The following is a 12217-nucleotide window of genomic DNA, read 5'->3' as shown; positions in this document are numbered from 1 at the left end:
TGAATATTATCCACCTTGATCTTAATCTCCAGACTGTGATCTGTAATTCGTCGCATTGTCGATTCGCTAATATTATTAATTTCTCGATTATCATACAAAAGGAATCAGTATAGAGAGTCGCTAAACAAAATTATTCGTTCGATATTTTCAAAAATATTCCTTTAATGTTCCATTTTCGTAAAAATTCATATATATATATAGATTCTAACATTAACGTTTTCGAATAATCGACATCGATATTAATAATACGAATAATATCGTCACTTGTGATGTGGAAGATCGACGCTAAGCTCCGCGAGTACATAAGATAATGCTGCAAATAGGGCTGTTCCCTTATCAAGAGCTTCCGGATCTTCAACCAACATAGTATCCGCATTCGTATGATGGTAATAAAAGTATTGTTCGTCTTGAGTCCAAAGAGAACCTCCTGGTACTCCTGCATCTACCCAAGAAGCGATATCAGGGCCGTCGCAGGGACTACGAAGCTTAATATCTCCCATGATAGAGAACAGCCTAAAAATAAAAAATAAAAAAAAATTAGAAACGTCGAACAAATGAAAATTAAGCAATTATCCTTGCTAGCGTTCTTATTTAATTTTCTTTTGCAAACTAACTTCATGATTCTTTCTAGGATGCACACAACTTCTTCGGTTCCGGTAACTTCAAAACCTAATGGCTTGAACGTGCCCCCATCCGATTCCAGCACGAACTGTAAATTCTTCTCTTCGCTTTTATGACTTTTGATATAATGATTACCTCCTATGATTCCAAGTTCTTCAGCCGTCCACATGATCATTCTATAGTCGTAATGAATTTCACGTTAAGCCAAGTTACATAAATTTAAACGTAATTTAATTGTATAATTTAAATTTCCACTAAGTACTTCTTGTTTTTTAACTAAAACGTTATTCCCCAAAATGTTCACCTTACTGTTCGTCGTGGTTTATAATTAAGGTGTTTCAATAATTTTAATGCTTGCCACGAAATAAATGCACCACCGCCATCGTCCATTGCGCCCTGACCAACGTCCCAACTGTCGATGTGACCAGATATGACTACAACTTTCTCCGGTGCCTTGGAACCTTTCAATTCGGCTATTACATTTCGTGATACTTTGTTCGGCAAACTTTTCGCCTGCATTTTTAAATTTATTTCTAAAACTGCACCTAAAAGATAAATAAATCGTTAATATCCTCGATGGTAACAGAAAAAGTCTACATGACGCCATGTCTACCTCTATCAGACATCCTTCTCAACAAGCTGGCATCTTCAACCGTGATGCAAGCTACCGGAATTTTAGTCACATTCTCGCCATACGTTTGCATACCCGTATGTGGGGAATACAAAGAATATGGTGTAACGGATCTAATTAAAGCAGCAACAGCACCATGTTTCGATGCTTCTGTTGCTCCTTCGCCTCGATACTTTACCGTTTTATCATACGAAACATATTTCTCATTAAATACAACGATCTTTCCTCGGACCTAAACCGACCGAGAAAATGGTACAAGTTATTTAAACGAAATAAAGCATAATTGTTCTTTGGAAATTCTGTAATATATTCACCTCGTGCTTTCTTTCTTCAAGTTCTTTGAAACTGTTCACGACGATAGCCTTTGCGGTTATTCCTTCGGGAGGAGTCCCAACACTGTAACCTAATCCCAGAAGAGCAATATCTTTGCGTCTTGGCTTTAAAAGCGTCGCTGATTCCTTTCCTCTGGGAAATAAATAAATATTTCAGCAATTTACATTTTAATATTTAGCAGGTAAGAAAGAAACGCTCATTGACAAGTATTACCTGACCCAATGTGGCACACTAACGGGTTCACCGTGTACATTATCCAAACCAAACTCCAAAGATTTATTTAACACATAATCAATGGAACGCTCTAGCACTGCAGTACCAGTAAATCTCGGACCAAATGTGTCAACGAAGTAAGCTAATTCATTCCAAGTCGTTCCTTTGAACGATCCGTATAAAGTCTCATTTATTATAGCATGAACAAAGGGTTCGTACGAGTCTATCTCTTGTATAAGGCTCTGCGGCAGGTTACACGTATTAACGCTGTTTGTTTCATCACTCTCCAGTGCTATCGCAAATTGTAGTCGGAAGAGCCATGTGATTATTAAAAATTTGATGGATAAAAACATGTTGTTGAACAGGATAAATCCTTCTAGTTTCCTCTGAAAATATTTCGTTTCTCGGCATTAGCAATGTTAGTTTCATTCTAGATCTTAAAATTTACTTTCACAATGTTAAATAGATTAGAAAAATAATTAAATTATTAACTAATGTACTTATTCGATAAGAAATACGCTTGGTTAATGGTGTACGAAATGAATTTCTATCGAATACTTTATCAAATTATTAATTTATCTGTTGTGATAAGAGTATCTTTTATGCACATCGATTACCGTTCAATCATAATTTATATATCAGATAACTAATATATTAATACGATTAGATCTACGTCTGTCTTGAATATAAAAAAGAAGGTAGAGTTTAAAAAGATGTGTTTACAATATTTTTTAAATATTAAATTATAAGAATAAAATCACGACTATACCTTACTTTTGTATTTTCTTCAAAGCAAATAAAACAAAATCAGACAGGTTTAAGTATATATGCGCATAGTTGCAATAATACAGAATCTCATCGCAAGAATCGCCTGTCAACTAATGTCTCATCGGTTTGACTCAAATATATATAGACGTACAGAATACGAGTAGAGGGGAATCGGAAACTGGAGAAGAATGGAGGAGAAGGACTCTGCTTATCTTCAGAAGATTTATCTATAGTATTCATTACGGACTATAGTTCACGGTTCATGCGATTGTGGTATATATACAGCAAAAGTATTTAGACTCTAGATCTTAGAGTCAAGAATCCATATATATCCATATATATCCGTATATAATCTATATATATATATATATATATATATATATATATATATGGATTATATATATATATCATAAGATTATAAAATCAATCAATTAATCATAAAGATTATAAAAATATATCTATTCTAGAAATATATATATATATTTATATATATATATAATAAATATAGATTCTAGAAATATATATATATATATATTCTATATATATATATATATTTCTAGAATAAATATATTTTTATAATCTTTATGATTATCTTACCATAAAATCGGTCTACACTGTAATTCAGTTATTAAAGATTCGATATCAAAATAGTCCTTCATATTCATCGTTACATACTATCTATTTACCGCTTGGACTTGAGTATCTATTAGAATATTAAACATAATAATATAAAACCAGCCGCCATTCTGCCGTTTAGTGTCGCCGCGTTGTCGCACGGCGCTCTCTATATGATCACAGGCTTACTCTCCCGCATCGTCTCTTGAAATATATCAATTTTAACGTGTGATTAGTTTTATAATATTAATTATACATACTATGCAATAATAGCACTGTATTTTACCTCATATATCTCATGCTATATACCACTTGAAGTAACAAAAGAGGATCATTTTACAGCTACAGATTATATCGACTTTGGTAGTTACGTTGATTATAGTTCTCAAAGTCTCCGTTCTAAATTGCAGAGGGCACAAGAAAACAGATTTTCTCCGAAATTGATAACTTTAATTTCTATATGTGATCATAGGCGAGATAGAGACACAAACGAGATCACAATTCTGATAGAGGCACCATTGTGGTATAGGATAAGCTTAATATTTATGCATGCGTTTTTATCATTATGCTTCATTGTGGCTGTATACGGTTTACCGTTTACAGATGATACTAAAAATGGTTTAAATACCCCAATTATGCAGAGAAATGCATTTTGTATATCATTTATGTTAAATTATTCTGCTAACGTAGTATCACCACAGAGTATCGTCTGTGATATCACATAAAGTTTGTACATATTCACTGCACAAATATCACCATTGACTAAGAACAAGATAGACATGACATTAAATAGAATTTTGTCTCAGGTTATGAAATACCAACCTACTAAAAATCAGAGTGTTTCTTACGCCCTCTGTACGGCTATAGAATAGACGTGACGTTTCTGGCACCGGCCTAGCGACGTCTTGTTGTTTTATCGACATAACTACCAAGAACTTTTGTACCTATCGCTGCTCCGTGTTTGATACCCGAGGCACAGACGAACGTATAGCAATCGTATTATTACTCATTGTCACAAAGTATCGACTCGTCGATATACAAAGTCAATGGAGAGAGTTTGTTTTTTCACCATTTTTGTATCATTTCCAACTTTACCGACTTAGGATAGGGTACAGTAGACGATCTCGTCGTAGTCTCCATTCGTCAAAGGGGATAAAATCTTTGTGCACTCGAAACATTTTCCAAACTTGTGGCAACTGATTTTGATTTATTCTATTCTCTAAAAAAATCGTTCATATGGTACTCATTTTAAAGCGATGGAAGAAGTAAGAGAATCTGATGGAACTTTATATTCGATACAACTCTAGATTTACAGAAAATAGGACATATTCCATAGATAATTTTATTTAGATAGATAATATGGTTAAACTGGATTTTTTGCAACGATTGGAAGCGTTCTCAAAAGCATTTGGATTTCTATGACTTTTATTCTCAAAAATGTATCTTACAAAAACTTTTCCGAATATAGTTTTTTCTTATTTTTGCGGCATATATTGTATCATGCTTGAGGAATACATGCAACGATAAAATAAAAGAGACCTTCGTTTATTAATAGGAAATAATGTTTATTATACAGTGTACATATTTATTAACTTCATTTATTTTATTTCTGTTATAAATTTTATATTAATAATTATATTATGCTTTGCCGAGCGACGAATGCCTTGATCAGTGTGCGCTTAATCTATAACAATCTCCGTAAAAAGTATAGAAACTTCTGCTTTTTATTTTGTTCGTTTGTTTGTTTTCGATTCGTTCCCACCCTTAATCCCTCGTTCCAACACCGATTCTTCCCCCCAACATTGATTACCGTGAGTTTATACCACCAAAGAGTATCGCCAAAATATGTTGCGCTGAAAACGGCATAATCGTTCGGCATATACAAATAATAGTACTGTCGAAGTTAAAGTAATTGGCGGGTTATTTATTTTTCTTTTGTTCACTTTTTCCGGTTTCGCCATTTCCTGGGAAATGGCGCGCCGCCGCCCTCGCGCCGTTTGTGGCCGCGTGATCATTTTTTTTCTCAAAATTTTCTTCCCTTGAAATACTTCACCCTAGGATTAGTATCTGTTATCAATTATTTTTATAATATGCGTAATAATATAAATAATGTTGTTAATATAGCTATAATGATTACCGTTTCTTTAATGGTAAACTATCTGAATGGTACATTTTTTCTGCTAATGGCCATGTCCGTTATAGCTAATTATGTAGTCTGTATGCGAGCTTCAAATGGGATAAGGTACGTCGTACACAGAACTTTTCGGCTCGGCGTAGTTTTTTTTTTTTTTTTCTTGTTGTTAACGTAAGAAAAAACGAAGAGACTAAACCAAGAATAAGAAAAGAACTATTTGACAAATACAGGAACACGTTTGTGGCGCGAAAATGCGAACGTCGAGGAACCTTTCTTCGTTTATCGATTCGTGACTGTTTCATCGCGGTTATTGTTCTCTTTTTTCTCCTTAGAATAGATCTGATCGATTACATTGATCGAATCGATAGCGATAAAAATCAAATATACAGGAACGTCTTCCGCTCGATAGGGTGACACAAATATGTACTTTCGCTGTGACTTTGAAAAGTAACGTCGTAAATAAACAGCGTGGAAGCTTTGCATGCCGAGGAATAAAAGAAAAAAAGGAACTGTTATCAACGACACGCAAAACTACTTTATTATTCACGATACTCGACGAAACGTAGGTTCCCTCGAAGTACGCTAAAAAATTTTCACTCCCATTCGCTCAATCCCTTTCGCTCGGTCACGTTTTCTCTCTTTCTCTCTCTCTCTTTCTCTCTCTTTGCTTTCTCTCTCTCTCTCTCTCTTTATCTCGCTCTCCCTTCTTCTCATTCTCTCTTCTACTTCTCGCACACGTCACCGTGTTCTAGTCTTGATATATAAATGTACGACGTTAAATACGTGTCATCCAGATTTTATGTTGGCATGTGTGTGTGTGTATGTATGTGTGTGTGTGTGTGTGTGGTGTGCGTGTGCGCGTGTGTGTCTGTCAATGAAATTTCATATTCTTTTTTATTCTCGCTTGCATGAATGTATGTATCTAGCTTCCTAACATAAGTGTTAAGTATAATTATTTTTTATTTTATATAATATATTAGTTTTTTTCTTGTTATAATAATAATAATAATAATCATCATCATCCGATAATAATCATAATCGATAACCATAATAATAGCAATAATAATATTAACCATCATCACCGTCGTGATCATAATCGCGATGATGCCGTTAATTTGTCATATCGATATACATTACATATTTATATTACACGTTGCTTATGAAAATAATAATCCAAACTGGCGTATCTTCCGTTTACGCTGTTTTCCACGTTTTTCCCATCTCCACGTTTTCTCCGCTCATCCCCTTATTTATTAACCGCTCTCCTCTCCTTTCCCCCATCGCCCCTTGCCATTCTCGCCCTTCTCCCATTTTATCTTTCTTTTATCATAGACTTTTACAATAACAATTCTAGCGCCGGTAGAAACGGCCGAACCGCAACGAGTTTTCGAGACGGGACTCGAAAACGATCAACCAATCGCATCGCGATTCGATATAACTTTATTTTACACCGACTTTACATCCTTGCCGTGAAATTTATTAACATTCGTAACCCCACGACCTTCGCCGTTCTTCGCGTACGTTTTAAAATTTTACCGACCACCCGCTACGGCTACGAAGACAATCTAAAAGTCGTACTACTATTTACAATCGTGACAAGAGTCTGGTTCAACGTTCTTCCGCGCCTCATTTTGGTACCTCTATCACTGTGACGTTATTCGTCGTTATATCCGATGCATACGTTTCTCAAGGGAAAGGAAAATCGTTTCAACGTCGTTCGTTCTTTGCGAATCAATATCGAATTATTTTATTACGAAACAATATCTTTTTTCATTATCGTGCCGTACTTGTCTTCGAAGCCTCAGCAAGTCGTATCAACCTTCTCGTTTAATTTTTCATGTCTAAATACATATACAATATCGAAATATTTCTACAACCGCGTGTCCTATCATTGTTTCGCCTATGCATTCGTAAAATTTGTCGCGTTGATATGCTAAAACACTCCTTCCCTCTTATCATACTACCATTATAAATTATTTGTTATATACGTCGCGTCGCTTCGATTTTCTGTTTGCCACTTTTCATTTGTTCGCCTCGCAGGCTTCCCAAAGGTTATCTCCTTCCTTTTACTTCAATCACTCGTCCACTCGCTTGCATACAATGATCTGTTCTTTCGTCGTGTATGTTTCTTTTGCAGTAATACGGTAACCTCTGTTCGACACTATAAGCATAATTATTAGCGTCGGCAATAGCGACAAGAATAATAATATGACAAAAGTAATAAGGATAACGATATTACTGATCATCAAAGATAATAATCATAATGATAATGATGATGATAATGATGATGACAATGACGATGACAATGACAATGACAATGACAATGACGAAGATAATAATATTAATAATAATGGCAATAGTAATCAATAATCAATAGCAATGATTTAACAATATTATCCGTAATAATAAATTTATGATACGACGAAATTTATAAATTGAGTTTCGTATTATATCATTAGCAAAGATTAATACTGTCGCACTTATGATAAATAGATCGCACTATGTCCGCCTTTTTTCCCAATTGATTTACGATATCCTGGAAAATTGATTCGACCAATCAACCGCACGTTGCTGTGTACGTTGATTGCGTATTCTTCGCTTCTTCTTTCAGCATTTCCCCTATCTTACAACGGTTCTAATCTCCATCACGTTCGAATACAGAATCCACGTGAATATCCTTCAGTTTATATTCGTCTTAGAAGATTTATTCTCGCATGATCGAAATCGCAAATAATCACAGTAGTTTAAATAACCGAATTAATAATGAAATTCGTTCGTTCGATGGGTCAGATAATCTCGTCCGAAACGCACGTGTATCAACGTAATAGGCGCGCTTACGAAAAAAAAAAAAAAAAAGAAAGAGAGGAATAACAGTCTACCAACCGAATGTGAAACGGTTCACGAATTATTTATTTTCGAAGAATGCGATTAATATGTAGCGGCAATTTCTAAGTAAAAATTATCGCGGGCCATCGAGGGCGAGACTCGTCGTCAAGGGGAAAAAAGAGGAGAACGTTTCATGAGACGTCCCACACGTACTGCGAACGTTTTTATTATTTCCATGCACTATATAGTTAGTACTTCGCTATGTAGGACATTACTGTGTGCACCAACATATACGCACACCCTGTGTCGTGTAATTTTGTTCTCTTTTATGTACAAATCCATTCGGGCCCAGGCAGACGTCGACGAATTTTCGGAATCGCCAAGTATCGTTCTGGACCATAAGATTCACCACGCTCGTACCCGTAGGGAAAGAGAATTTATATCCTACTTCCGGCGATCCCGAAGACCTCGAGGTCCGCACAATTTGGCCGAGGAAAAAAACTTGCATTGTATATCGGTGTTTGATTATACTACGCAACGTTTTTGGGCCCCGGATGCGAAAGAACGGCCAGGGCCGCCGATTACAAAACTTTTTTTTTTTTCTTTTTTCGTATGTCACCCCGAAATCAACAATAAAACTGACTTCACTTTTTACGATCTGTATAATATGTCCCTTCTCTGAAGGCAAGAGTATATTTCATTTGCGTGCGTGCGCGCGTGTGAACGTGTAAGTGTAGTATACAAATGTATGTATATATGTGTATTCGAGTTACTTTATCGAGCTATACGCGCGTGTACGTGTACATACGCGTACCCGTTTACATAACGGTATTCTCTTGGTTACTCGTGTGCTTATGTCTTTTTTTTTTTTCTTTCTTTCTTTCTTTTGTTTTAGCATGTACTCGGTTCGCCTTCGCACCTCTCGCATCAACCCTCGATTCGTTCCCTATATTTAATATGTAAAAATATACAGGTTAGGTTATAGCCGTAAATACAGTTAAAAAATTCTACATTTTTTAGCCTCGAGCACGGGATGCAGTCAATGTCGCCTTCAAAAATGATCCAGCGGTCGGAAAACCGAACCTTAACCCGAGAACGCGAGTGAAACGTCATGCCTGACATCGCCGATCGGATATCTTGCTCGATACATCGGAATACTCTCGCAGTCGTATATCTCTGTTCGGGAGCGCGCGCCTCTCCCTTTGCGCAGTTAGAAAGTGTAGAAACCTTTTTAAAAGCGCTAAATCAACGGTATACTTTCGCTACTTTTGCCTATCGAATGAAATTAATATACGACTGCTTGATATTCGATTACTACCTGTCGTAGTTTACTACGAGTCAACTTAAAGCAAAATGTTCCACCTTGTTTTAGTTACGATGCATTTTGTAATATCGATGGCGATCGATAACGTTACCGAGGAGAATTTTCTATACTTCGATCTTGACTAGAAACTTGATACTTTTTCTTTCTCTACGCGTCACGGTTTCTAACTAACAATAAGTAGACGCAAACTCTGCAAATTCTAAATTGTACGGTCATCGAGATCTCTGCGAGCGAGTTGTATAAGTCAGTCTCAAAATTAGTTGCACACCTTCGTGGTACATAAAACTTTGTCGTATTTCTGCACAACGAACGACAGCTGCTTGATATACGGGTACCCTATATACGTCGAACGTATTTTCGTTCTTAAACCTGCCACGAGTTTTTGAGAAAGAAGCTAGTGAAAACGATCTATAATAATTAATACAAAGATCGCTGCGCGCTCTAATCACGTTCAATTTTTTGCAGCCGTTAAAAAACTATCAGGCAAACACGTAACGAAATTCCATATTTTTTTCTGGACGGTACGTTCTGGGCGTGACTATTCCTCCTTTCCTTAGGCAGTTGCTAATTCTTAACTACATTACACGTATCTCTGGCAACTGTCGTTAATTCACTTCTAAACACCAAACAAACGTCTGCAACGATATTCAAGGCGTCTCAATCCTTTGTTCGGTGTTTCCATCTTTGAAGCAACTGACATCACAAATGGAATCAATCGTGTTTCGCCAATAGAGTTTCGAATCTCGAATCCACGATTCGCAACATGCCGAACCTAGTTCAAATTTAATCCAAGCCACAAATGGAAAATCAATCGCGTTTCGCCGATTCTTCGCACCGACTTGATTTTTCTCAAAGGGATTTTGCACGATAATTAAGCCAGTCATATTTATACAAATGATAGGAACAAAAACGTATATGTATGTGTAGTTTAATAAGCCGAGGAGCGGCGCGTCGTCTCGATGACGAAACGGCCGACATCAACGCGTGTAGTTTAATGGCAAAACATTGTGAAAATTGACAACGTACATGTACAACTTTGTGTTAAAAGAAAACGTTTTTTATCCATAAATATATGTATAACAAGGTACTATAGATTGTCCATTGTTTAAGAATCAAACGCAGAACTTGCAACTTTTCTAATCGAAATATTATGCTGAAACTTATAATGTTCTCGGAGATAACTATCTAACTTATAAAAATTTATCTAGTTTATATATATATAATATATATATATATGTACATATATATACCATGCTCGTCAAAAGAACTGTCATCACTCTCGAAACAAAAGCAACTAAAACGAAATATTGAAAAACTACGCTGCGATCCGATATCGTTTACGAAATTTTCATCGAAGAGTAACATTTTTTACCAACCATGAAACTTTTTTAACCATGAAAAGCAACGATCAAAAAATTCAAGTAAAATTCTAACCTTGAACTCACTTCAGAATTTACTTCGACCGGTGATTTGAACGCGATTCGCTACCGTTTCGTGCGAAAGAGCCACTTGTTAGCCAACTGTTGCATTCTGAGCAGGCGCCGAAGGGGCACATTATAATTTGCCAGAACCGAGCCACTCCCTTATCAACCTTCTTCTTCTATACTAATTCTCAAAACATTCGAACGATCGATAAGAATTAATTGAGATTTTTCGGAGATTTCGAAGATCTGCAAGAACTCCGTTATCTTCGTTTAAAATAACGAAGGAAAGCAATTGGAATGAAACGATATAGATATTTTAAAATGATATACATACATGTATAATTATAGATACGAAGTGCGTTAGGAAAATAACGAGACTTAACTTTCATCTTCGTAATTGGTAGAAATTTGTGCAAGTCAAACACTACCTACGAAAGAGATTTCGGTTCATTAACTCGAATAATTAGAACTGCAGATAGTGTCAACGCCTTGTTAACTGGTCAGAATTCTGCTTTGCTAATTGGCTATCGCTATCTCCAATATTTCGTGGAAATACTCCGTTCAATTACGATCTTTAGAGGCTTGATATTTCGTATGCGGTATCGAATATTGCTGTTTCACTCTTTATTTCTATTTGTTTTGCCGATTTTCGCCGATTTTCGCCGATTTTCGCCGATTTCACCGATGCCTCGGACGAAAAACGTACAACGAAATGCACGGATAGAATTTTTTGCTAATTCGTTGCTCTTCAAATTGAAATTAAAGATCGAAATAATCATTTTGAGATTTCTGGTAATATTTAAAAAAAAAAAACCGTAATTCGCTGCTCAAGCATAAAAAATTAATTCTCATTATTTTGTTGACTCACCTCGTACTTACTTACTGACAAAAATTCTTTCTACCTCCTAATATTGTCATTGTCGTAACATTTGATTCCTGTTAGAAGTGAAAATTGATTTGGAAGATTCATCGTTGGCACAATATTGTTTATTTCGTAGATGCTGCCCCCTAAACACCGACCAAAACGAATATAATTGAATTCGAACGTGTTAAAATCACTCGAGATTCGACTATCAAAGTTCTCGATTCGGTACAATTATATTATGCCCCAACTTTACCAGAAATAATTTTGGCCGAATCTTCGAAAATCGGAAAACTTGTTCGAACGCTATATGATCCATAGCATCTTAATTATCGATGCAAAGAACGAGAGCCGGTATGACCACAACAGGTGTCCAATACGATAAAATGTTGGAGCAAAAATAGGAGAAGCTTTTAAAATGATGACGAGACTAATATCCGGATCGTGTCGTAAAAATCGAGGCAAA

The 12217-nt window shown here is 35.8% G+C and overlaps 1 protein-coding gene across 3 annotated transcripts; it reads right to left on the bottom strand.

Moving 5' to 3' along the window:
- Positions 1–136: 136 nt before the first annotated feature.
- Positions 137–3951, bottom strand: LOC100741095 (carboxypeptidase Q). 3 transcript variants are annotated; one of them, XM_033319113.1, is made up of 7 exons: positions 3776–3951; positions 1799–2184; positions 1567–1717; positions 1235–1484; positions 926–1166; positions 615–797; positions 137–513 (listed from the first exon to the last, which is right to left on the bottom strand). In XM_033319113.1, the coding sequence occupies exons 2-7, from the start codon at positions 2149–2151 to the stop codon at positions 261–263; spliced, it is 1431 nt and encodes a 476-aa protein (XP_033175004.1). In that variant the 5' UTR covers positions 2152–2184; positions 3776–3951; the 3' UTR covers positions 137–260. The 3 variants fall into 3 exon arrangements, with proteins under 3 accessions (XP_033175004.1, XP_012237074.1, XP_012237075.1); XM_012381651.3 differs by lacking the exon at positions 3776–3951 and adding an exon at positions 2568–2843; XM_012381652.3 differs by lacking the exon at positions 3776–3951 and adding an exon at positions 2573–2843.
- Positions 3952–12217: the final 8266 nt, after the last annotated feature.

The sequence above is a fragment of the Bombus impatiens genome, unplaced genomic scaffold, assembly GCF_000188095.3.
Source record: "Bombus impatiens unplaced genomic scaffold, BIMP_2.2 scf_0135, whole genome shotgun sequence".
Lineage (NCBI taxonomy): Eukaryota > Metazoa > Arthropoda > Insecta > Hymenoptera > Apidae > Bombus > Bombus impatiens.
This window is presented reverse-complemented; position numbering and strand designations above follow the sequence as displayed.